Source organism: Enoplosus armatus, chromosome 23 (genome assembly GCF_043641665.1).
Source record: "Enoplosus armatus isolate fEnoArm2 chromosome 23, fEnoArm2.hap1, whole genome shotgun sequence".
Taxonomy (NCBI): Eukaryota; Metazoa; Chordata; class Actinopteri; order Centrarchiformes; family Enoplosidae; genus Enoplosus; species Enoplosus armatus.
In genome coordinates, this window is record NC_092202.1 from 1,161,851 (window position 1) to 1,187,008 (window position 25,158).

General features: G+C 44.6%; 2 protein-coding genes across 2 annotated transcripts; both read left to right on the top strand.

Moving 5' to 3' along the window:
* Nucleotides 1-2,961: 2,961 nt before the first annotated feature.
* LOC139306220 (zinc finger protein 85-like) lies at nucleotides 2,962-16,417 on the top strand. The gene is made up of 4 exons (XM_070930172.1): nucleotides 2,962-2,977; nucleotides 13,435-13,575; nucleotides 14,012-14,518; nucleotides 14,831-16,417. Exons 1-4 carry the CDS (start codon nucleotides 2,962-2,964, stop codon nucleotides 16,144-16,146), a joined length of 1,980 nt encoding a protein of 659 aa, XP_070786273.1. The 3' UTR covers nucleotides 16,147-16,417.
* Nucleotides 16,418-17,564: 1,147 nt separating this feature from the next.
* LOC139305923 (fibrinogen alpha chain-like) lies at nucleotides 17,565-23,341 on the top strand. Its single transcript, XM_070929871.1, has 8 exons — nucleotides 17,565-17,624; nucleotides 18,616-18,717; nucleotides 18,979-19,162; nucleotides 19,880-20,025; nucleotides 20,456-20,554; nucleotides 20,804-20,944; nucleotides 21,074-21,686; nucleotides 22,262-23,341. Exons 1-8 carry the CDS (start codon nucleotides 17,568-17,570, stop codon nucleotides 22,969-22,971), a joined length of 2,052 nt encoding a protein of 683 aa, XP_070785972.1. The 5' UTR covers nucleotides 17,565-17,567; the 3' UTR covers nucleotides 22,972-23,341.
* Nucleotides 23,342-25,158: the final 1,817 nt, after the last annotated feature.

Consider the following 25,158-nt stretch of genomic DNA (forward strand, 5'->3'; position numbering starts at 1 on the left):
GCTGACCTTCTGGTCTCGTGGTGTAACTAATTACCTCCCAGAGGCAGAAACAATCTTCAGACCTTCAGAGGCCAGATGAAGACGAGGACGGACAGACGCAGCAAACAGACACTGGAGATGAAGAGGTGTCTCCCTGGTTATCTGAAGCTCAGTGTTTCGCCTTAAAGCCCTCCACAGAGGAGCATCACGCTTCTGCTGACCGAGACTGAAGATTACAGAAGTGACAAAAACACACTTATTTACCTCCTTCGTTCATCTTCTGTTGCACTTCTACAACCATTAATGCTTCATAGATCATTCATATATGGACACACGCTTAACTTCATGCAGTTTCCCACATGGAAAACCAACAGATGTGCGTACTTTGTTTTGCATATTTTTTGGTTCATATCTCATCTTCCGGTTCTTTTGTTTCTTATATATCAAAAAGTGCAGAATTAGGAATTATGACTTTTCTTAATGTAAACAGTTTTTGACTCCAAAAAAGACCTTCGGAGGCTCATTAGCTTCCAATAAAACACTCTGATGTCAATGAGCTTTCAAAATCAGCAATCACACACATTTTCTTTGACAAAGGCTTGGCTAGTGTCATTAGCTGTGATCAATAAACAGGCAGAGTAACATAACGCCCAGTCAGCATCGGTTTGTGGGTGTGTCCATGTAAAAAAAGCATGTTTTTAATCACTATATTTCCACATGTAGTTGGGCCTGCTTCACATTGAAATACAGTCATTTAAAGCCGTCGAAACAAGGATTAAATGTAACCTAGATGTCTGAAACAAAAAGAAAAAAAGATTGTCATTGTCTTGGGTTGTCTTTTGGAAGGGAGGAAATCTACTTGGAATATATTAGCCACGATTCAAACGCTCGATCCTGATTCGCTCGGCTTTATCTCCCTTTTAGGATTACCGTAACCTCGGATACTCAACTCCTACATGAACTGACAGCTGTGAAGACGACGCACAGAATAAAACAAGACGTCACATCTGTTTTAGCAGCTACGTGTCTCCGCAGCAAATATCCCGTCAGAGTCGCCAATAAAATGACAAATCCTCCCATGAGCGAGCGGGTAAGATTTACTTATTAGAAATTTAGATTTAGTACGTTGCATGCCAGATGATGCAATTTTATAACACATATTCATGTAGTCCACATCATGTAAATGCATGCGAGTGTTTGGCTCTTCACACTGATCACGAAACGTACAGATCAGTGTAAAATGTGAACTTTGAGCCGTTTGTTATTCACAGAGATCACATGGACAAAACACACACAACACAGATATTTACTAAATGATGAAAGATTCAGCTTGTGCCAAACACACTCAGGCAGGAGGCAGCCGATACATACACTCCCATCTCCGAATGAATAATTAACAGCACATTTTCACTCTTTTGTCCTCATTTGGTACATTAGCTGCACAAACACACACACACACACGCTTTCAGTCCAAACCAGGCTGTGAGCTGCATCATTTCTCCCTCCCACTGTTCGTGCACAACATTTTAATGCTGTATTGAGGCTCATTAATCCTGACTGTGTTTCCACTGGGGGTGAGTCTCAGGTGTGGCTTCCATTAAAGGATAAACCTGGTGTTGTTCTGTATTTGTCTTGCCGTCAACAAATCCGATGAAAAGACCACAATCGACAATATGTTATAGCCTCTCTCTCACACTGGGTCCTGCTGAAGACGTCGATACATAAAAACACCTCACAATCATATAGTTTCATGTTTGAAAAGGCTCGGTCATTTCCTCAAACAAACAGGAGGAAACAGTGCATCTGTTGGGGACTATTTTCAGCGGCGGATGAATCCACATGTGGTGAGTATTTGTGTGTGGGACTGAGTCCAGGTAAACTACAGAGTGTGTGTTCATGTGTGGGTCTTGATGAGTTTCTGGTCTTTTGATGGGATTTGTTGACAAGAAGAAAAGTATAGTATATCACCAGACTTATCCAAACAGCACGTTGTCCATGCTGCACTAAAGCAAAAACAGTTTGTTGGAGGTGAAAACTAAAAGAGATAACTCTGGCTTTGTTGCCTCTGGTGAACTGGAGGCCTGAGAGGGGATCTGGTCTGGGACCTGCAGGACTCTAAATCAAATAAGATAGAGGCACGAATGTCCTTCTGTAGGGTAGACGAAGATAAGAGACTCCCAAGTCAAAACATTCTTATCAGCTCAAATAAACAGGCTGCTCATAGTTACATCACCGTCTCTCCATCCTGTTCAGGACAGACAGGCTGAAAAATCTCTGGGTCTGGTTGTGCTTCAGTTTTGTGGACTCTGGAACTCCTCTGAAGGCAGAAACAGAAGGTAAACAGTAGTTCAGGGTTCAAGCCAGTAATGAAAAGACTTTTTCTGTTTGAAGATCTTTTGTACTTATGAAGTGGTGGGACTCCTACGCGTCTGTTAAAGGAATCGTTTTGGATACATTTTGGAAAATACGCTCATTAGTTAGATGAAAAGATGGCTGCTGCTCTCATGTCTCTACAGTGAACATGAAGCTAGAGACGGTTAGCTTAGCTTAGCACAAAGGCTCCGAGCAGGAGGAAACAACTTGCCTGGCTCTGTCTACTTGTAGTCTTTATGCTAAGCTAAGCTAATCAGCTCTAGATTCATATTCAACACACAGATAGGAGAGTGGTATCAATCTTCTATTGAACTTAATTTGAAGCAGATGAGCGTGTTCCCCAAAATGTTGAACTGCTCTTTCCCATCACAATATTATTGATGTAATACTGAACTGATATTACTTTTATTTCAGTTGTAGTTTTGTATGTTTTTATGTATTTACCTTGTTTGTACTTACTACTACTGTAAAACTTCTGCTTTTATTGTCCTGTGTGTATACAGGACAAACCCGCCCATGCAAAAGGGGGCCACTGTCTGCTGCTGAGCACCACAAACTGAAATCTCAAAGATGTTTCATAACCTGGACAAGTGAAACCAAACTACCTGCATGGACCCCACTGGAGGTAAGCGAGAAACTCCAGGAGAAAATAATCAAATATGAAAAAGCAAAGCATCAGAAAGACTCCCTGAAGATGTTATTAACACAAACTTCAGAGTCTTCATACCAGGCTCCAGGCCGGCTCCCCGCTGGGCTGCATGCTGAGCTCTCTAAACCATGAAGGCACGAGGCTCAAAATGCAAAGACACCCACTGTTTTGTTCAAACTGTTTCCAGAAGCTTAATGCAAAGAGTTATCAGTTATTCAAACAGTTTAACAGCCAGACGAGGGACATTACAGGGTTAGTAGGACAGGTCACGGTCTGTCTTCCTGCCTTTCATGTCTTTCCTTATTGCTGTTGTGTCTCTTTTCAGCTTTAAAACATCAGCACCCAGTGTTTTCTGTCTGAGTCTACACATCAATGGCCTCTTGAAATCACGGGTTGATGAGCGTGAACTTGACGTGAACTTGACAGGATGCCCCAGTGTCCCATTTCCCAGCGTCGACATGCGTCACCTCTCCAGAAAAGCTTATTATCACACTCTGTCCCTAATTATTATTTCCTCTGGTGCGACTGGTGATAATCAGACAACCAACTGCAGCCCACCCTGTGTGACACACGTGAACACGCCACAACTCTGTGAAACATACGACAAATTACATTTTAAATCACTGTAAATGCACCGTCATTGTACGCTGTACTATTCTGTCTGTAATCAGGCTTCAGCACCAATTTGAGGTTAGAAATATAAACTACAGTGTCTTGTTTGGGAGAGACTGACCACCAGGAGGCTCTGCGGTGACTTTTGAAACGATGGACTGTCTTGCTGTAACTTTAAGCAGCAGCAGCTGGAAGCCATCACATGCATCTTCAGAAAAATCCCATTCTAGTTTGTTTTGTTTTGCTCTGACCAATCAGCAGTGACCCTGGTGTTCATCCCAGAGCTTCAGGTCGCGGTCGCTGAGAGCAGTTCACTTACACTTGATTAAGAGTTGCTGTTTCTGCAAGTCGACCTGCATCAACATGTTTGCTTGCCGCAATTTTGGGGCCAATTTTTCTTTTGCTATTTTTAATGAATGTAGCTAGCTAGCTATGTGGGAAGAGGACGTTCAAAAAGCTCTGATTGGTCGACTGTTTCAACTGGGAGAAAACAGATGCCAATCAGCACAACTCCAGACCTGTTCGCATCACGGAACAAATTGGATATGTGGGCGGTTGAGATCTCAGGAACCAGACTAATGCAGTCACACTGCCTCTGAAATAGTTTTGTTCAGTCTGAACACATGTAATAGACTTCATCAGCTATTATATTGGATCCTACGGTGACAGGAAGCTCGTGTCTGGTTACATTTTAGTTGAGTTTCATTTGTTTTTATCCATCAGAGGTTCGGTTCAGGGGTGCAGACGATGTGCAGACGTCCCACAGTGAGATCATTAACATTCTCCTTTCATCCTCCCTTTGTTTCCCTGCAGCTACCACTGTTTGTTTCTCTAAATTACTTTGAGATGTTGGGAGAGGCAACAGTGTGTGTGTGTGTGTGTGTGTTGGGTTGTTTGGATCCTAGATTAGCGAGTACTTAGAGCTGCTTGAGGTAGGTGAGACACGTTTCCTGTCCCAATGTTATCTGCTGTCAACAGACTGTAAAAATCCTTAAAAGTTTCTTTATGTCGTTATTTTCTTCAGATTTTCTTCCTGATCCAAACGTATGCCTTGAAAACCACATGTCCTCCTTCTGACTCAGGGGATGCTTTCAAGGTCCCATGAAATGTAATCATTACTGCCTTAAAGTGACATGTCTCATGTTCACCGGGAGGTTGGAGAGGGACACAACGCAGAGGGATATCAGTTATGGAGGAGATAATCAAAATGAAGTGCCATTTTCTTTTCACTTCATTCGTTCCGTCCGACGTCGTGTTCACGTTAGCCCACTTCCTGTTTGGGATTGGGCGTTTACTTTTGTTTGCTTATTTAGTTCTACATCAGATACTGTAAGAACAAAATTAGCTACTAGCTACTGAAAGTTGCTAACAGATGCTTGTTTTGTCCCAACCAATTAGCTGCCAGTGAAGCATCCGCTCAGTCACTCTCGACCCCACCTATTGATCGTTCATTATAGCAACAAGGATAGTCCATGACATGGGCTTTCTATTTTGTAACGAGCTGATTATTCTAAATTACCTCATTAATATATAAGTATATATTATATGTTACATAGTTGGGTGAAAACATGTTCTTTAATTTGTGTTTACAAATCAGCTCCCAGACCAACGAAGCCAAAAATCAGCTGGTTTAGTGAAAGTGCAAATAATGTTTATAACTTAATAACCTGCACAAAAGCTCTTATAAACCCTCCTGCACACACACCTGCACACACACCTGCCCAGCAGCAGACAGCAGACAGACACAGAGGCCAGCTGGTGAACGTAGTGGAGCATTTAGCAGCTAAAGAGACAGATGTTTTTCTCAGGAGACCAAACTAGAGCTAAAGACAGAGTGAAAACTGCCCTTACAGTCATCAGGACGTGTAAATAGGCAACTGTTTGCTAACACGTTAGCCCCCACACTGCCCCCTAGTGGCCAGAAATCATACAATGCAGCTTTAAGCGCTAGATAGCGGTTTGCATTTACCTCTTAGCCGTGGTTTAGCAGATGCACTTGTCCATAGAGTCACACAGACACATTTCCACAGTCCTGAGACTGAGGCTTGACAAGGCAGAATATAAGCTGAGGAAAGCAGAGAGAAGCTACAGACGGAGCCGAGGCCGTGGCCTGGTAAAGCCTCACGACGCTGGGATAACGAAAAGAGACAGGCTGTGTTGTTCCTGCTGAACTCAGGACCTCTGTTCTCCTTGGGGAAGCTGTTCTGCTTATTAAACACACAACATTAGAACAACTGAGCCATGATGCTGAGGAATCTAGAGGCCCGTGAAATGAGAAGTGCATTTTTTATGTTGTAATCTCGTGTTCTGGGGCGCATTGTTGCCAACTGTTATCTATCACTATGTTAAAAAGACATTTTCATGTCAGAAATACATACGTTTCTCTGCACCGCGTCATTTTATGGATGGCAATGTTGTTCTGCTGACTGGTCCACCACTTTGGTCCGGACCACTATATCTCAACAACAATGGGATGGATTACTGTGACATTCATGGTCCCCAGAGGATAAAGTCTAATGACTTTGATGATCCCCTATGAGGTTGACATTTGTGGTTTTGAGAAAAATGTCTTAACAGCAGTTGGACATATTGCCATGACATTCGTTACAGACATTCATGGTCCCCGGAGGATGAAGCTTGGAGATCATCTGACTTTTAATCTAGCGCCATCATCAGATCAACATTTTAACTTGTCCAATACTTTGGTTTATGACCTAATTCAAACTAATGACATTACCATCAGCCTCTGCTGTACTTAGCAAATGTTAGCATGTAAACATGCTAAACTAAGATGGTGAACATTGTAAACATTATATCTGCAAATCATCAGCATATTAGCTTGCTAACGTTAGCATTTAGAGCTAAAAGCACCGCTCTGCACAGAGCCACTAGCATGGCTGTAAAGTCTTAGTACCGGTTGTCCTGCTTCATACAGGACAACAGTACTATGGTCACTATTGTTTGATGTCCTTCTTGTAACATTACGTCAAGTCTGCTTGACCAATTACGATCAACAGCACTCTGAAACCTCTGAAAGTACCTGGAACTTGCATAAATGGCTAAAAGTGACATGACAAAAGTGATTTAGGACTTTTGTAGCGAGCAGCAACAAGTTGAATTTTCTCTGTTTTTCTGGCTGAAGATGCTCTCGACAAACAACGACGACGGCAGCAAATAGAAAATAGGAATGACCTGAAAGATATTCACTGACTTTGTTTGAGCAGCACTGTTAGGATCTCTCTATCGATCCAATTTAAATTCAATTTTATTCGTATAGCACCAAAACATAACAGGAGCTATCTCGGGGCACTTCTCATACAGAGCAGGTCTGGACTGTCAATACAACATACATGAAAGCAGCAGCATTTGAAATGTAGTGTCTGTTTTCGAGTCAATACATTGTGAAGCGGAACAGTCCTCAGAGAGAAAATACGATGTCAAAAGTCCATCTGCGAGCCCAAACCTTCAGACCATTACTGATGCTCTCAGCAAATCCAGCTCCGTGCATTACAGTACAGGAGGTTTAATGTATTATTCAGGGGGAGTCTTTGAACTTTGACCCATGCTGGCTGACTTTGTCCTTTCTGCTAACTTTTCAAGGTTTGAAAATATGTTTGTGTTATTTATTTTTTCTCCTTTGGAAGATACCAAGCCACACTTTTCTTTATGTAGTGTTACTCAGGAGAATTCAACAAATAATGGACAAATAACGGCTAGATGCCAAGGTGAGAAAATATTTTTTAATAACTTGTCCAAACTTTCATAGCACACTGATATCAGCTGAAGACCTACGGCTGTCTGGAAGGTAAGAAATTCATGTAAAACCTTGTAAGTAGTTGCATTTATAGTCAATAGACTAAAACATGCAAACCACTGATTTGTTCCCTGTCATTTAAATGTCTCGCTCAAGGGTGTTTAGGGCCAATTGAAGTTTTAGACCTTGAGGGTGAGGACATTTTTAGAGAGTGTGGACATTTCTGGAAAATAAAGTGTTTTTGGAAAGTGAGGATTTTTTAAGAAAGTGTGTTTTGTTTTATACAGAATTTCTTTCATCTTTCTAATTTTTAAACGTGAGGAACATACAGGACATATGTGGAACGTGAGGACATTTGTAGAAATTGGGATCATTTTTGGAAGACAAAGGTAATTTATGGAAATTGTGGAAGTGTTAAGAAGTGGGGACATTTTGTCCTGCTCTTGTCTCTTCAAAGAGCAGTTTGGATGTCAACACTTGGCTTTAGGTTTAGGTTAGCAGTGGGTTTAGGTAAAGCTTAGGGGTCCTCACAAGTATAGAAGTACAAATGTATGTGTGCATGTGTGTAGAGAGCTGCCATGTGTGTAAAACACAAACCTGCTCGATCAGCAGTTATCTCAGAAACCCTTTATCTCATCACACACACACATTTAAACACACACACATGGAAATATACAAAGGTTAGTCATGCAGAAAACTGAATAAAACTGTTTCTGAAAAGCCTCCAGGTAACAAATAAGTGTGTGTGTGTGTGTGGGGGGGGGCTTTTCTGTAATTTATTCATTGAAAAAGAGGAGACACATGACATGTAAATGTGACCTGATTCGCTCATGATATTTAGATATCCATGTACCTCTTATTAGTTCCCAGACTTTGACCTCTGGATTATGGAGAGCGCAGTACTTTGTTCTGTCGCTGTCCTGCCGAGAGGATGAGGAGGACATCGATACGCCTCTCACGTTGATGCAAATACGAAGCAGCGGCCAGTTAGCGCAGCAAACGCAAGAATAATTCATGTAAACCCACAACAGAAGCACACAAGTCAGTAATGTGTGAAAAATGGAAGATCAATTTATTCTCACACAGAAATCAATTCTGTGTGGGAAATATTATTCAAAGAATTATTCATGAAGACTCGTGCTCATTTGTCTTCTCTCTGACACACACACACACACACACACACTTAATTCATTTCCTCTGAGGTACACATGTGTACACATTGTGTTTTCAACAGTGTTCTCACATCCACACTTAATTAACGAGCTGCAGATTCACTCTTGGATCTACATGTTACACACAGCCTGCGCAGTTTTAAAGAAATGTATTTCTTCTGTTTTCTTCTCTGGAATCACAGAACACACACTTCAGCCTGCTGGTCCGCTGAACAGTGCAAAGCCCCTATAGCTGCTGAATAAACATGACCCAGCAAAACGATACAAGAACTTAATAAAGCAAAAGAAAACAGAAAGAAGGATGGAGGGGGTGGGGTGTCCCTTTATATAGCCCAAATATCTATAAGTCACACGAACACACAGTGTACGCATGTATAATGAAGACCCATATACAGAACATCCTGTCAGAGCTCATCTAGACCAGTTAAAAGCCAAACCTGGCAACCTCACTGAGACAAAGCTGCCAACAGTCCCTGTCGTTCATCTAGAAATGATTCCCCGCATGGAACTCCCCCTAAAACCACAAGAAAAGTCTTTTATTTGTGTACAGATGAGACAAGCAAGCGACACCGTGAGAGAGCTAGGCTAGCTGTGTGCTACGCTGAGAAGTAGTCCAACGCCACCGATGTGTCGACCAGTGGAAAGAAAATGGAAAGAAAACAATGGATCTGGGTGCCCCGGTAGCTCACCTGGCAGCCACGTTGCATTCTGGGTAATGTAGGCGTCAGGTTTTGACAAGTAAGAATCGGCTTCAACACACTGAAGCAGTCCTTTTAAAGAAGCGAGGAGCAGCAAAGTGTCCTCACTTCAGAGGCTCGTCTTCATGTTTCTGCTCTGGACCCACGAGTATCAGAGGACACACACACACACACACACACGAGTGACCCCGTTTCCTGGACGTTCATTTAATGAAATGGTGCCAGCGTCAAATAGTTTGTAGAAAAGCTGTTGACCACAAACTTTCAGCAGCAACAAGAAACTCTCCTGTCTGACTTCCTGTTGCTCAGCTCTCTCTGTTTGCCATTAAGGCGTCTGCTGGGAGCGCGGATTGAAGCAAGAGAAGATGAGGACAAATTGATTTCCTGTCACAAGATTACACACCAAAACATGCACACACACACACGCACACACACACACACACACACACACACACACACACACGGTGGCAGGCGGACTGCAGTTTGGGTGGCTGCACATTAAATATGCATCAGAAGCCAATTAGCATCCGTGTGAGGATCTGCGAGAGGGAAGAGGAAAACAAGCCGAGAGGAACGATAGAGGCAGATAGAGTGAGAGAGAGAGAGACGGGAGCAAGTGAGGAAGAAGAGGAAGGAAAGGAACGTGCAGAGAGAAAGGAAGAGTGACACGAAGGAGGGAAGGAAATGATGACTAATGTAGGAAGAGGAAAGGAGGGAAGTGAACACTGATGAAGAGTTGAAAAGACCTAGCTGGGTTTTGAGATTAATGCTAACACAGCATGCTAACATATAATATTAGCATAGCAAAAGCTGAAATGCTCAACGCTACGAGCACTTAAAGATGCTAATTGTGAGCCCATGCTGACATTTAGCATCCAACAACCACCTGAAACGACAGAGACCATCTTTGGGACACCTTGATGACATGGTGGGGGCGGGGCTTAGGGCCTATACTGCGGCCAGCCACCAGGGGGCGATGGAGAGGTTTTGGCTTCACTTTGGGGGAGCGGTCATGTCGTCCAAAATGTAATGAATAATGTTTTAGAGTATTGAGTGGTAAGGTGTCTGCTCGTCCCTGCATCCTCCTGGGTTTCACCAAAACACACTCACCACAGCCGGGCGATTTGTGTGCAAATGCTGTGTGTGTGTGTGTGTGTGTGTTAAATGATCACGAACCACTACACACACACACACACACACACACACACACACACACAATAACAGGCTGAATACTAATGACTGACAGTTTTGAGGGAAGAAAACTTAAGCTGCTCAGTATTCAGACTGGGAACGTGTCCAAAACGTGCTCACTGCGCCGCCTACTGCTACTCTTACTTCCACTTGCTGCTTCGCTCTTCTCGCTTCTCGGTTGGCGGAGTACAGAACTCAGAAGGCGTCGCTGCGAACAAAAACATCTCATTTGTGCGCTCAGCTTAAGAAGAAATGACTCCTTTGTCTTCTTGGTTTTAAAATCCTTTAATGTGGTTGTTATGGAGACGGCAGCAGATGCCTTTGTGTTGGCTGCAAGTCTGAAGACGTTTTATGCAGAACTTGAAGTTGTTGTTGTTGTTGTTGTTGTTGTTGTTGTGCTGGATAATGTGTTTTAAGGATCTCAAGAATAGCGACATTTAGCGACATTGTAGGTAGCTGAAGTACATGAAACAAGTCCCAGGTCAAAATAAGGTTCGGGGGGGGTGTGAGCGGTGCAAACCTTTATTGATATAAAACTGATCACACTATAACCTTCACATATTGCCTCGTGTTGCCTCTGATGAAGATGAGTGTTCTTCTGTGTGAGATTTGAGCAACAGTTTGATGTGAAGTGCTTGAACATACTCGGGATTAGTGTCATGTTTCAGCCACCGTACATACATGCAGAATGTGCCTCAGCCGACTGAGGGAGTCAATCTGTTCATCAGTTTGTTTAAAATGTAAAAAATGAAATGTTGAAAGGGTTTTTTCTGGAGCTGTGACTAAAACTTCGTCCTCTCTAATTGAGACGCAGGAGATTTGACTTTTAGAGTTTGAATTTTCTTTCATTTTCATTGTAAACATAACTGACCGGTCAAGATTAAATCCAGAGAAAAGAAACCTTTTATTCTTGAGCCTCTTTCTGCGTGTGACCTTTGACGTGGATCAGCGTCTCGGTGCGACCGCCTGCCGCACGCTGCACGTCTGTAAGTCGCAAGCAGTTGAAAAGCTGAAACTACAGTTTTTCACATAAAGCAAAGAAGAAAAGTCCCAAAAATGAACTTAATTTAAGGAACTTGATCTAAGAAATCATCTTGTGACCCCCTTGTAGGGGTCCTGACCCCCATGTTAGAAACCACTACTCTACGTACCAGGTTTCAGGAGCTTTCCTGCACCTTCACACTCTTTTTAAAGGAGTCATTTATGTATTTTTGATGCATAAACACAGAAAATGAGCACAAATGCTGACAAATGTCTTTCAGGCCGGCGTGAGCTCCAGCAGCTCGGAGGATTGAAGACATGTTGGCTCTTCACGTCCTCTGCCCAGCCTGTTCCAGCTGTTCCACATTCTCTCTATATATTCATTATATACCAGAAAAGACGAGTCTTTGAATTTGAAATGACTGAATCAATTAATTGAGGCTTGCAAACCAACAACATTAAAAAGTCACTTCAAAGGGAGCGTCCAGATTCAAAGGAGCCAATCATCAAAGGACTGTGTGTGTGTGTGTGTGTGCGTGTGTGTGTGTGTGTGTGTGTGTGTGTCATCGGTCTTGCCCTGTTGTATTGATTGTTGGAGTCTTTATCTGCGATCAGCCTGAGGACCCTCGGGATGTCTTTTCTTTCCGAGGCTCAGAATCTATTTCAGGCTTCTTTTTTTTGTCTCAGCAGAGAAATAATTTGTGTCACAGTGAGATGCTCCACTGCAGCGCCGCAACGGGCGCATGCTTTATTTAAAACGTGTGCAGTGACATGTTGTGTGTTAATGCTTCACCAGAACAAATCCAAAGCGAGCCTCCTCGCTCCCTCTACTCTGCTCTTTGCTACGTTTTGTAACTCGTGTGTCATGAAGCTAAATGATAACAATCATGTAAACTGTTGGAATCGAACCTGCTGTGCAGAGGGCGCACGGCGATGACAGCCGTACAGGACAGACACTGATCATGTTGCTCCATCTAGTGGTGTGTAGGGAAGTGATGCGGGGGGGGGGGGGGGGGGGGGGGCTCCCTGGGAATAAGTTGAGTTCACTGTGCTTGTGCTGTTTATTTTGTTTTATTTTGTCTCTGCGTGTCCATGTTCCATATTTGGACGGGATTGTTGTCTGTATACAGTTTTATGGCAGAATACAAACAAACAAAAACAAACCAAAAAGTCATAATAATGTAAAGAATTAATAAATGGAAAGAAATGCAGAGTTTACCTGTGGACATCTGTCTCTTCATACAGCTCTGTGTCTCATTCTGTTTTATCTCGCTGGACCACAAATAGCAATTCTACAATCATCTATAAGAAGGTCCTGCATTCAAAATCTCACTAAATGTAAATGTCATTGCAGCAACATGTAGCCTACTTAAAGTATCACAAGTAAAAGTACTTTAAAAAAAAAACTTACACGGTCAAATCAAACCTTTAGATACAAAACGCGTTTTGTCTTCTTTTTGTCCTGAACGAGGTTCCATTGACGTGTAACCATGCGACATTGCGATTGGTGCCAAATCTCTAAAACAACCCGCCTCCTCTTCACTTTCTCGCAGCCTATTGGTTGACAAACACGCCCATCAACTAAACCCGGAAGAAAACGAGAACGTTCGGCATCAGCGGGTTCAGGTTCGTTTTCAGACGAAGTAAAGATGAAAGATGAAAACTAGAAGAGTGGAAGTTCATTTCTCTTCAAACGAACCGGAGTTCAGCTCAGCCGTTAGCGCGGGAAAAGACGGGACCGGAGCTCTTTTCTTCATTCAGTCGCAGTTTGTCACTTAAACCGGGACGGACTGAGCTAACGTTAGCCTCACAGATAGACAGACACCGCAGACATAATAGAGCCGGGCTCATCGTGGTTTTGTAATAATAATAATAATAATTATTATTATTACTTCCTTTATAAACCAAATCAAGTTAAAAAGATAAAGTAATAAACGACAGAACATTAAAATGAGTGAATGTATAATATAAACATGAAAAGATGCTTCCTGTGACTTCATGTCATGTTAATCTTGTGTCTTTCAGGTCTGTTGTGTCTTCAGCCTCATGGCGTCCCCCGACACTCCGTCCCTGCTGGCCTTCAAGCAGCTGTCCGTCTACCTGGTGGACTGTTTGAAGACGCCAGCAGACCTGGGACCAGCTGCGAGGCCGGGACCACTAAATACTGTAAATGTGTATATTTTGTATTTTGTATTTCTTATTTTTATATTTTGTACAAACTTTTAGTTCTAAATTATGCTACTTTCTACTCTTGAATGGGAGCACCGGTACTGTACAATTTCCCCCTGGGGATCAATAAAGTATTTCTGATTCTGACCAGCTGCGAGGCCGGAGCCAGAAGGTGAGCAGCACATGTTCACTTCAGGGTTTCTCTTTGACTCCCCCCTCCACTCAGACATCTTTAATTTGTTATTGTACCTAGTTCACCTTCACATGGGGGCGTGGGGGGGCCTTCAGTCGTCTCTAGATAGATTTTGGTTTGAAAGTAAATACTGGTTTTAGTCCCTGTAGAGTCTGAATGGAGGAGGCTGTTCCAGCAGCAGGTTAATGTCTTTGAAGCTGCCTCACTGTGTGAACTGTTCTTTATAAATCAACCCTGCAGGCTCATCAGACGCCCCCTCGGGCCTCGCTGTGAGGGAGCTGTCTGTCTGCTTGGTGGACTGCGTGAAACCTCCAGGACTGAACGGGCAGGTGGTCCACGTGGCAGCAGAGCAGAGTCCCGCCAGCATCGAGGTGGAGTTAGAGGAGGACGACCGCGTTGAGAATCAACGGCAGGTAAACGTGAGAAACCCGGAGCTGGACCAGCAGCCGGACCAGCAGCCGGACTGGTGCGCCGACGCGTGTGGCGACGAAGACCACAACCAGGAGGAGACTAAAACAGATGAACTGCAGCCGAGTCTCTCAGGGGCTGATGGGACCCCGTTGGTGATTGGGGAGGTTGGCGGTGGCTCAGACGGGGTGACGTGGCTCGTACAGGACTGTGAACTATCCGAGGAACGTCAGGATGAAGCAGACTCACAAAACAGCCCTCCAGACAACGTAGACCAGCTCGCCCCACCGGAGCAACACGAAGCTGCTGATGCAGAAGCCTCGGAGCCCGGGGGGGGAGGTAAACTGTACAACTGAAAACTGATGCTAGTTTTGATAGAGACTTTTATTTTTCAGGGCTGTGAAAAGGGCTGAAAAAACCTGGAAAAATAAAGTACATGAAGTACAAATGAAGCGTAAATAAAATGTGTATAAATAGTTGGGCAGGTCAGTGCACTCAGGACCAGTAGCTTAGCACAATGCTCAGCAGAAGTGAATTACTCTCCTGTCTCTTAAGTCAGACAAATAACTGCAAAATATCAACCAATTATATTGTTAATATTCAAATTGGGGTCTCCTTGTTTTCTCTCCCTCGACGATGAAAACAAAGCAGAGAGGCGGCAGCAGGGAGGCGTGTCCAAACCCCGACATCACCGCTGTGAGCATTGTGGGAAATCCTTCACAAGGAGGTGCAACGTCGTCCGACACCAGCGGCATCACTGCGGCGCGACGGGTCCACCGAGCCAGCCGGAGTGTGAACACACGGGGCGGGGGGCGTATTCATGCAGCACGTGCAGCCTGACCCTCCGGACTAAACGCCACTTGAGGCTGCATGTGCGCGTTCACACACAGAACGGTGAAAATCACGAGGGTAAAGAAGCATCTGAGGAGGCTCCACGAGAGAGAAGTCACGACTGCGAGCGATGCAACAAGAGCTTCTACTCGCTGCACACCCTGCGGCAGCACCTCCTCACCCACACGGGGGAGAGATCTTACAGCTGCGAGGTGTGCGGGAAGCAGTTTGGGAGAGAGGGCACTCTGAAGGAGCACCAGCTGATCCACACCGGGGAGAAACCGTTTGAATGTGAACAGTGTGGCAAGACCTGCGCCAGGAGGGGAGACCTCAAAGTACACATGCTGAGTCACTCTGAGGAGAGACCGCACGGCTGCAGCTACTGTACCAAAAGCTTCAAGCAGCTGGCGAAACTCAAGCAGCATGAACGGATCCACACGGGGGAGAAACCATATCAGTGCAAGTTCTGTCCGAAGCGGTTCAGGATCCAGATCGCGCTGGTGGCGCACCAGTACACCCACTCAGGAGATAAACCCTTCAAGTGCACCCTGTGCCCCAAGGCCTTCAGCGTAAGGAACAACTTGAAGAAGCACCAGATGATTCACACCGGAGAGAAACCGTACCGCTGCTCACACTGCGGCAAGAGCTGCCGTCTCCTGCAGCACCTGATCATCCACGAGCGCAGCCACACGGGGGAGAAACCATACAAGTGTGACAAATGTGGGAAGGCGTATGCCCACCCGTCAGCTCTGAAAACACACCAGTCCTCTCACGAGGAGAAACCACCACGCTGCTCCCTGCGTGGGCAGGACTTCACTGGTCTCTCAGAGCTGACCGCTCATGAGTGCGGCGAGATGGCAGAGACACCGCACCGCTGCTCCCAGTGCGGGAAATGCTTTTCCCAGACCGTGAAGTTGAAGAAACACCAGGTGATCCACTCGGGGGAGAAACCTTACGACTGTAAAGACTGCGGGAAGCAATTCAACCACAAGAGCAACCTCTCCAAACACACACGCATTCACACAGGCGAGAAGCCCTTCGAGTGTGAACTCTGTAAGAGGGGCTTCAGGCTCCTGCAGCACCTCACAAACCACCGACTTACACACAACAAGAAAGATTCTCGTCTCGTCTCCTAAATAACGTTCTGGGACATGCAAGTGCCTTTCATTTACATATTACAGCCAGTTAGTGTTAAGTCTATCAAAATCCAGTAAGGCTGTGTTGGTCTCAACAAACTGCATTTCAGTGTCAGACCTTCAAAGCTCTTGTTCTGCTCAAGAAATAAAGAGGCTGAATGTACAGCGACACTCTGTTGGTCGAGACCAATGACACGTTTGAGTTTATTAACTGCTCGTAGTGTTACATGGAACCCCATGAACTCATTAAACTGATTCCTTTGGTGAAAAAGAGTCTTGAATGTGGCTGATTTACGCTTCCTCAGCTGTGATACACAGTGATGTCGTTCACTGCAGGTCTTTAAGTCAACACTTTACCACTAGGTGGCGCTGCTGCTGCTGCGTTCTCCTCAACAGGGTCCAGCTCATCACATCTGTGGACCCTGACCGACTGTCCGAGGTCCAGAAGTCCTCACGGGGTTGGTCTGATTTCCTGGAAATGACTTGCAGGGATGTTTTGGGTCTTGGGTTGATGTTCAGGTTAATGTGAGATTAACGTCGTGATTATGGTGAAAATGTTATAAGCTGAGGTTAAAGTATAGAATATATACTAATATATAATATAATAAACTCTACTGTAGTGTCCTCATGGTCATAATAATGCAGAAAAGTGCAACCCAGGACAAGAAATAAACGTATGAATGATTCATATTTTATACTTTTTCCTCTTGTGTTTGATGCAGATGTTTCTCTTCTTGAATATTAGTTATATATTAGTTATATATTAGTTAATCACAGCTCACACGTGATATTACAGTATTTGTAGCACCTTTATTTGAATGCTTCGGTGTACACAGCAGAGACGACATGAGTTCTGAAACTGACACCAAATCAATATTTCAAGGAATAGTTTGACGTTTTGGAAATCCACTTATTCATTAGAGCTCAATGAGAAGACGTGTCTGTTAGATATGAAGCAGGAGACGGTTAGCTTAGCTAACAGTCCGCCACATGGTCATTTTTACACTTAAATTTAAACGAGATGTAAATTGTGAGCTTAGTTCAACATTGTGGGAAATCTGCTCATTCGCTTTCTTTCTTTGTAGATCCACGAGAAAGTGAACTCCAGACTCTGTTTACAAAATGCTGCAAACAAACAAACAAACCGCATTAATCATATGATGAATATAAGAAACGTACAAACAGGTCAAACGTCAGAAATGAGGAACACTGAACACGTCGGGGATGTTTGTGTCACTGTTTGAGTTCAGCGTGGGAGTTTTCACTCTCAGTACCACAAACAGCCGAGGTCACTGACCTCTGATCTGTCCCGACGCGCGGCTCCTGCTGAGTCACAGGTTTGTCACACTGATCCAGGACCCTTCAAATGAGCCGACTGCAGCGAGCGGACTTCACTCAGAGGAAGACCGACAGAAACCAGGATGGACCGACTCGACCTGCTCGTCTCTCTCGCTTTGATTTGTGTGGCGTCGACTCAAGTGAGTACTCTGAGTACTCATACTTTATATAATACTATTTATATATATATATATATACACACATATATACATAAGGCTGCATTTAGTGTATATGGAGGCTGATTTACTCTAAAATCTCCCGCTGAGAGAAGAGAGGAGTTCAGAAAATGTTCTTTTGTGCATAAAAAGATTTAATTGAATGTTTCTTGAAGGATTCTTGAACATCGGCTCCATCAGTTGATTTGTCAGATGAATATAAATGAAATGGAACCAGTAACGTCTGAAAGTGACTCAGCTGTAGTTCAGTCAAAGAAAGGTTCGATTTAAGGGTTTTAATCAGCTCTCTGTGTCTCTCGCCGTCTGTCTCTCTCTCTGTCTGTCTCTGTCTGTCTGTCTCTCTCGCCGTCTGTCTCTCTCTCCGTCTGTCTCTGTCTGTCTGTCTCTCTCTGTCTGTCTGTCTCTCTCCCTGTCTGTCTCTGTCTCTGTCTCTCTCCCTGTCTGTCTCTCTCTCTCTCTGTCTGTCTGTCTCTCTCTCTCTCTGTCTGTCTGTCTCTCTCTGTCTCTCTCTCCCTGTCTGTCTCTCTCTCTCTCTGTCTCTGTCTGTCTGTCTCTCTCGCCGTCTGTCTCTCTCTCCGTCTGTCTCTGTCTGTCTGTCTCTCTCTCCGTCTGTCTCTCACTGTCTGTCTCTCTCCGTCTGTCTCTCTCTGTCTCTCTCTCCGTCTGTCTCTGTCTGTCTGTCTCTCTCGCCGTCTGTCTCTCTCTCCGTCTGTCTCTGTCTGTCTGTCTCTCTCTGTCTGTCTGTCTCTCTCCCTGTCTGTCTCTGTCTCTCTCCCTGTCTGTCTCTCTCTCTCTCTGTCTGTCTGTCTCTCTCTCTCTCTGTCTGTCTGTCTCTCTCTGTCTCTCTCTCCCTGTCTGTCTCTGTCTCTCTCTCTCTCTCTCCCTGTCTGTCTCTCTCTCTCTCTCCCTGTCTGTCTCTCTCCCTGTCTGTCTCTGTCTCTGTCTCTGTCTCCAGGTGGTGGTGGACCCCAGAGGAGCCCGTCCGGTGGAGCAGGGCACCAGAGGTGATAAATGTGCCTCTCAGAGAGAGTGGCCTTTCTGCACAGATGATGAATGGGTACAGCCCTCTTTCTTAGACCGTCCTCAGGTCATCACATCCGTCCTCACATCCGTCCTCACATCCGTCCTCACATCCGTCCTCACCTTAAGATGCAGACGTGTGATAGATTTGCATGTTAACTGCCTCAAACCATCAGTTATCAAAACGATTATTGATTATAAATAATGAGCAAAAGCTTCTGAGGTTAAAGCATCTCCATCTCCCACCCACCACCCCTCCATCTGTCTGTCCCCCTCCACCTCTCCCGTCCTCCGTCAGGGCTCTAAATGCCCGTCGGGCTGCAGGATCCAGGGTCTGATGGACAAATACGACCACAGCCTGCTGAAGAAGATCGAGAAAATCCGCAGCCTCCTGAATCAGAACCAGGCCAAGCACCGCTCCGCCGACCAGGTGTCCAAACAGACCTACGACTTCCTGAAGGAGAGACTGGTCACCGACGCTGGTTAGTGTGTGTGTGTGTGTGTGTGTGTGTGTGTGTGTGTGTGTGTGTGTGTGTGTGTGTGTGTGTGTGTGTGTGCACTTCCTTCTCTCTTTGCATTTGATGGACAGGAGGAAGTTCAACTTTAATCTAACAAACCAAACTCATTAACTTTCTATCTTCTCAACGTTTCCCTGAAAATGTTCCTTAAAGCCGCAGCGATCGATATTTCTACATGAAGCATCGATCGACGTGTGAAGTGAGCGATGCAGTGATGAACCCTCAGATATTGATCACTGCAGCAGACTCCAAATCAGCTGCTCTGTGCTGAATGTGTAAATATGCAACAGTTTGCTAACAAGTTAGCCACATTAGCTCGTGCTGCCTTCAAGTAGTCAAACAATCAGTTACTGCAGCTTTAAGCACACTGTAGATGTTGCTATTGTATTAGTTCACTGTGTGTATACAGTCTGTATATGAGAGCTGCATCGACGAATCGAATCTTCAGTCCAAAGATGATAAACGATAAATAATTAGATTTATTTTTCAAGCCATAATGTCAAACGTTCGCTGGTTCCAGCTTCTTAAATGTGAAGATTTGCTGCTTTTCTTTGCCGTTCATGACGGTAAATGAAGCGTCTTTGGGTTCTGGACTGTTGGTTGGACAGAAGAAGCTATTTGAAGTCGTCACAAGTATCAGCTGATCAGTTCATCCAAACACGTCCTCCCTTCTTCCTCCAGATAATGACAACGGCTACTACAACTTGGCCCAGAGTCTTCGTCAGAAAATCACCGACATGAAGATCAAGATCGACAGGCAGCTGAGGATCCTGGCCGCCCTGAAGGATCGAGTCAAAGACCAGGTGGTCGAGATGCAGAGGCTGGAGGTACGGAGACACACCAGGGACAAAAATACACATTTACATTTATTCATACTACAGCGAACCCTCCAGCTGTACTCCTGAGCTCTCTGAATGCTAATGGTTACATAATACGTAAGAAGGGCAGATTCTGCTCTCTAATAATGATAATAATAATAATAATGATAGTGATAGTGATATAATATGTAGTCCATTAATTACATTGCTCATATAGAATAAATCTAATCTGTGTAAATCAATATAATAAACTAAATTACATTTTAATACATTTAAATGTGTAATTCAAAGGAAGCTTTATTTTCACTGGAGTGAGAAGCTGAGATGCGCTAAGCTAGTTAGCGTTAGCAGGAGTTTAGCTGTTCAGCGAGGTCTGGACTGTTCACTGACCCACACAGATAATGTAAACACGCTGAACAGGTTTTGTGTCCTCTGTCAGGTGGATATCGATATCAAGCTCCGTTCCTGCAAAGGATCCTGCGAAGGCTACTCGGAGTACCAGGTGGACCAGGAGAGCTACGTGGCTCTGGACAAACAGGTAAGGACCTCACTCCACACTCCACGCCCACAACCCGTGAACTACAGTCATTCAAGGCATTTCGACCGAAGGAACCAGAGTCCAGATTTAGTACCTGGCCCCAAAAGGTCCCTGCTGCGGGGGTAATTAATACTCTGTAGGCCCAGAAACTGTCACTGGATTGCGTGGATGGTTCGATACAACTCCCCCCAAACATCAGGGTTTGCGTTAAGTGGTTTGGTAAGAAGCCACTTTCTCTTTCTGTCCCAGATTGACCAGCTGGACTCCCAGTCGGCTCAGAACATCGAGACTGTGGGGACGCTGTACGTGATGAAGAGCAGGCCGCTGCAGGGCGTCATTGTGGACAGCATCTACAAGTCAGCTCAGCAGACGGAAGACGTGTTCCCTGAGGTGAGGGACACATTATGTTGGTGTGACGGCACCAAAAGAATGACGAACGTTACCTGATGAAGGTTGGACGTTGTTTAAGGATAAATGGGACCATGCACACTCATGCTGTTCTTCATTCTTCTTCCTCAGGTTAATACGGTCCACTTGATCCTAGAGGAGGAAGGCTCCAGCTTAGCCCCAGCAACCATCTCCAAGGTCCCAGGTACTTCCTACTCTCCGTCTACATCCTCATCATCGTCCTCCTCCGCTTCCTCGTCCTCCTCCTCCACATCGTCTAAATCCATCACTGAGCTCGGCAACAGCGATTTCTTTGATGTTGGCGGAGGGTTTGGCGGCCTCGGCCAGCCCAGTACAGGCCACGTGTCCACCAAAAGTGTCTCCTGCACCAAGAGCGTCAGGAGATACATCGTCCACACAAAGGAGGGGCCGGTGGAAAGGACGGAGGAGGTGATGGAGGGAGGCCCAGAGTGCCAGGCCATGGCAGACCTCACCAAGGGAGGGACGAGCTCCTTCTTCCCCAGCGTCAGTCACTCAACATCCTCCTCCTCTTCCTCCTCCGTTGTCCACACCGGTGGCACCAAGGGAAGTCTCTTAGGAGATTCCAAAACTGGGTTTGGGGATCCGTTCGGGTTCGACCTCGGCTTGTTCTCGACGGACAATGCAGAGGATGACCTTCCTGATTTCCACGCCCGGAGTGTGAAGACGGCGCGTACCGAGCGGCACGCCGATTATGTAGGAAAAGGTACAGAAACATCAGACCTGGAGTAAAATCTGCAAAGGCCACAGCGACGCATTCAGCTAGACAGCATGCTTTAGCATCAGCTAGCTTGCTAGCTAGCCTTATGTACCAAAAATATGAAGTGAACACAGTAATTGTAAATAATATGTAGAGCTTAAAGATGTTCACATTCAGTGTGATGTATTTGGGTCATTGTGTAATCGGAGAAACTGTTTGGAAACTGAAGACTAAGAGGAGCTTTTAGGCCTGTTTCTGTTTTGTAACAAAACTCATTTCTTCTTATGTGCCGCAAAATCCTGCTGACATTTCAAATGCAGACAGTCATAAGTGCGCTATCAAGCCAAAGAGTAGATTTTACCAGGGATTACAAGGTCTGGGTATTAAAATCAATCTGCATTTGGAGCATCAGCAGGATGTTCCAAACGCAGATTGACAAAAATGAGTTGGAGAGGGGGTTTAAATGGGGCCATTTTGCAGGGAAAGTGACTTTTTCTATCACTGCAGTTCATTTTAGCTAGCCGAGCTAAAGCTGGTCCAAGCTAACTCGCGGTCTGCGGTGTGCCCCTCTCTGTTCGCAGATTGTGTCGAAGCCTACAAGAACCACCTGAAAGGGGAAACGAACGGCCCGTTTAAGATCAAACCCGGCGGCACGGACTCCACAGAGGTAGTGGAGGTTTACTGCCAGCAGGAGGGGCTAATGGGTGGGTGGTTGTTAGTCCAGCAAAGAGAGGGTGGCGCGCTCAGCTTCAACCGCACCTGGGCTGAATACCGCGACGGGTTCGGTTTGGTCGACGCGAAGGGCAAGGGGGAGTTTTGGCTAGGCAACCAGAACCTCCACCTGTTGACTAATCAGGGCGAGACAATGCTGAAGGTGGAGCTGGAGGACTGGGAGGGTGGTGTAGCCAGTGCTGAGTACACAATCAGGGTTGGCTCAGAGGAGGAGGGGTACCCGCTGCACGTGTCCGGGTACATCGGGGATGCCGGGGACGCTCTGGTGATGCCTAAGTCAGATATGGCGTCTTACCTGTCCCACAACGGGATGAAATTCAGCACCTTCGACAAAGACAATGACAAGTGGGAGGAGAATTGCGCAGAAATGTACGGGGGCGGGTGGTGGTACAACAACTGCCAGTCAGCTAACCTGAACGGGATTTATTATAAAGGCACGTACGACCCGGAGAAAAACACGCCGTACGAGATTGAAAACGGAGTCGTGTGGGTGACGTTTAAACCGGCCAATTACAGCCTGAAAACTGTCAGGACTTTTATTCGATCAGCTGCTTTTTAATAGGATAAAATATACACTTTTTTCTACACATTTATGTATTTAAACCCGAAGAAGCGTTGGTTGTGAAATAGGCACAAAGAAACAAGTGAAATGAGACGTAAAGCTGTAAAACAGAAGCTGAAACACTGAAGCTGCAGATAGAAATCCGACTGTTTGTTCTGTTCGTGAATCATTCTGAGATTTCAAAATCATGTCAAACAGTGTCAGTGTGACTATTTCTGTTGATTCTTCTGTTCTTGTCAGCACGTTGTGTAAATGTCATCGGCCTGTTTGTCGGGATTATCTCCCCAGTGTTCTTGGAACGAGCTGATGTTTCCACATTGTTCTCCCTGAACTCTGCTCAATCAATAAAGATCCAATGTTCACTTCAGCTGCTGTGGTTTGTGGCGTTACTTACGTCTAAATAACAAAACACCAAAACGTAATTAACCACTGAATTACAAAAAGTATTAGAAACGTTATTAAAGTTTACGACCTCTTCCTACAAATGTGTGACTATAGAGTCAATTATATTTAGTGTACAGTGTCTATAAAAATATTCAAAAGATGTTTTATTATTTTACCTTTTATCAGAAAAAATGATTCATGTTGGACATTTTCACAGTGAAAACATCTCTACAAAGATCTGATTGTAGTATAAATACACGTATCACATATTTGATGTCTTTTATTTTCTGTTGTGGAGCACGTTGTGACATCTGCTCTCCAGAGGTAAATACACTTTTTACATATTCAGCTTTTAAATTTGTCAAAAATACAAAATTTGCCCGACTGGAAAAATCCACAAGGTTTGACCCTTCACCAAAAAATAGGACAAATTACAACTTAGAAGGGGATTTGCATTTGTTTTGAGGCAGTTAAATTAATAACGTGTCTCACGGTGACTGAAAAAGTGCTATAAATTAAAAGACATAACAAATAATTATTTGATTATCGTTTGATGTAAGTTGTGAATAATTATCTTGCCTACAAATCAATTGTATTTAATGTCTCATATTTAACATAAAACTGTATTTTGGAAAATGACATTTTATGTTCCGCAGCCACCCGCTCACATAACAACACAAATAAATCAACAACAAAATTCACCAAATTAGTCCCAACCTGGAAAATAGTTCAGTCAGCAATTGTTTTACAAACACAGTCATTTTTACTTCTAACAAGAATTTTACTTTATGTTACCAGTTTTGACATTTTCACGTGGGGATTCGACGTGACACCTCCTGTGTAGGTTCAACACTACGTTCGGAAACTGAATGCAGATGTTTGACTGTAAACACGTTTGTAATAATGGTTTGTTGTCTGGTTCAGAGAAATCTGACATTGAAAAGAATCTAATCTGATATTTGTCATACGCTCACACAAACTACAACAAATGATTACCTACAATTTATTTCCAGTCGGGGCAGAATAACCCGCTCATCTTCATCACGTACAGACGGCAGCATTTCACTTCACATTCTGCTTTGGTGCATCAAATTTGCAATTTGAAATCGAATGAAACTAATTGCCTCGGCGACCCCTGAGGGTCTTTGATCATTCTTTTCACTGACAGGAAATTTAGATTTCAGACTGTTGCTGTGAGAAAAGTGTTGATGACAACGAGCACTTAGAGAGTTGGAGGTCGTTGAATTTTCAGCCCAGAACATAAAACGTGCGTTCATGCTGGATGTTGTTTGTGTGACATCAGAGACTAAAGACCTGAACGCGAGCTCTTTGTCCTGTCAACACAAACTCTTACAACACGGCGGGTTTATCTCTGCAATCTCATGTTTGAATTAGGTTTCAGTTGAAGGTGAACTGACCACAGTCCTGCTTTTTTTTCTTTTTCTTTCTTGTTTGTCTGCAGCGTGCGCGAGGCTGAAGCAGCAGAATCAAGATGGCCGACAGCGCCCCAGTCACACCCAGACATACAGGAAGACACACTGTCGAGCGAAATCAGACGTCGCTCTGTGTTCAGACGATGACTGGGTAGGACGGCATTCAACCCTCTCTGCAACACTTAGCTACAGTACTGCAGTACTTCAGTTATAACCCTGAAAGCCATTTCAGAATATGTGAAGGGGGCATATTCGAGCTACAACGTGGTGTGACGTTGCTTTGCAGACATCAAGTGGAGTTACAGACGTATGCAGCAATATCTTCTTGTGATTCAGAGTTTTATACACATGCTGCTGATCAAGTTTA

Bases quoted from the DNA above. Each gene is read 5' to 3' on its own strand.
- LOC139306220 (XM_070930172.1), top strand. The intron at 13,576-14,011 runs GTAAATGTGTAT...TCAACCCTGCAG, and splicing joins GGCCGGGACCACTAAATACT to GCTCATCAGACGCCCCCTCG. The intron at 14,519-14,830 runs GTAAACTGTACA...AAAACAAAGCAG, and splicing joins CTCGGAGCCCGGGGGGGGAG to AGAGGCGGCAGCAGGGAGGC.
- LOC139305923 (XM_070929871.1), top strand. From the start codon at position 17,568: ATGGACCGACTCGACCTGCTCGTCTCTCTCGCTTTGATTTGTGTGGCG. The intron at 20,026-20,455 runs GTACGGAGACAC...GTCCTCTGTCAG, and splicing joins TCGAGATGCAGAGGCTGGAG to GTGGATATCGATATCAAGCT. The intron at 21,687-22,261 runs GTACAGAAACAT...CTCTGTTCGCAG, and splicing joins CGCCGATTATGTAGGAAAAG to ATTGTGTCGAAGCCTACAAG.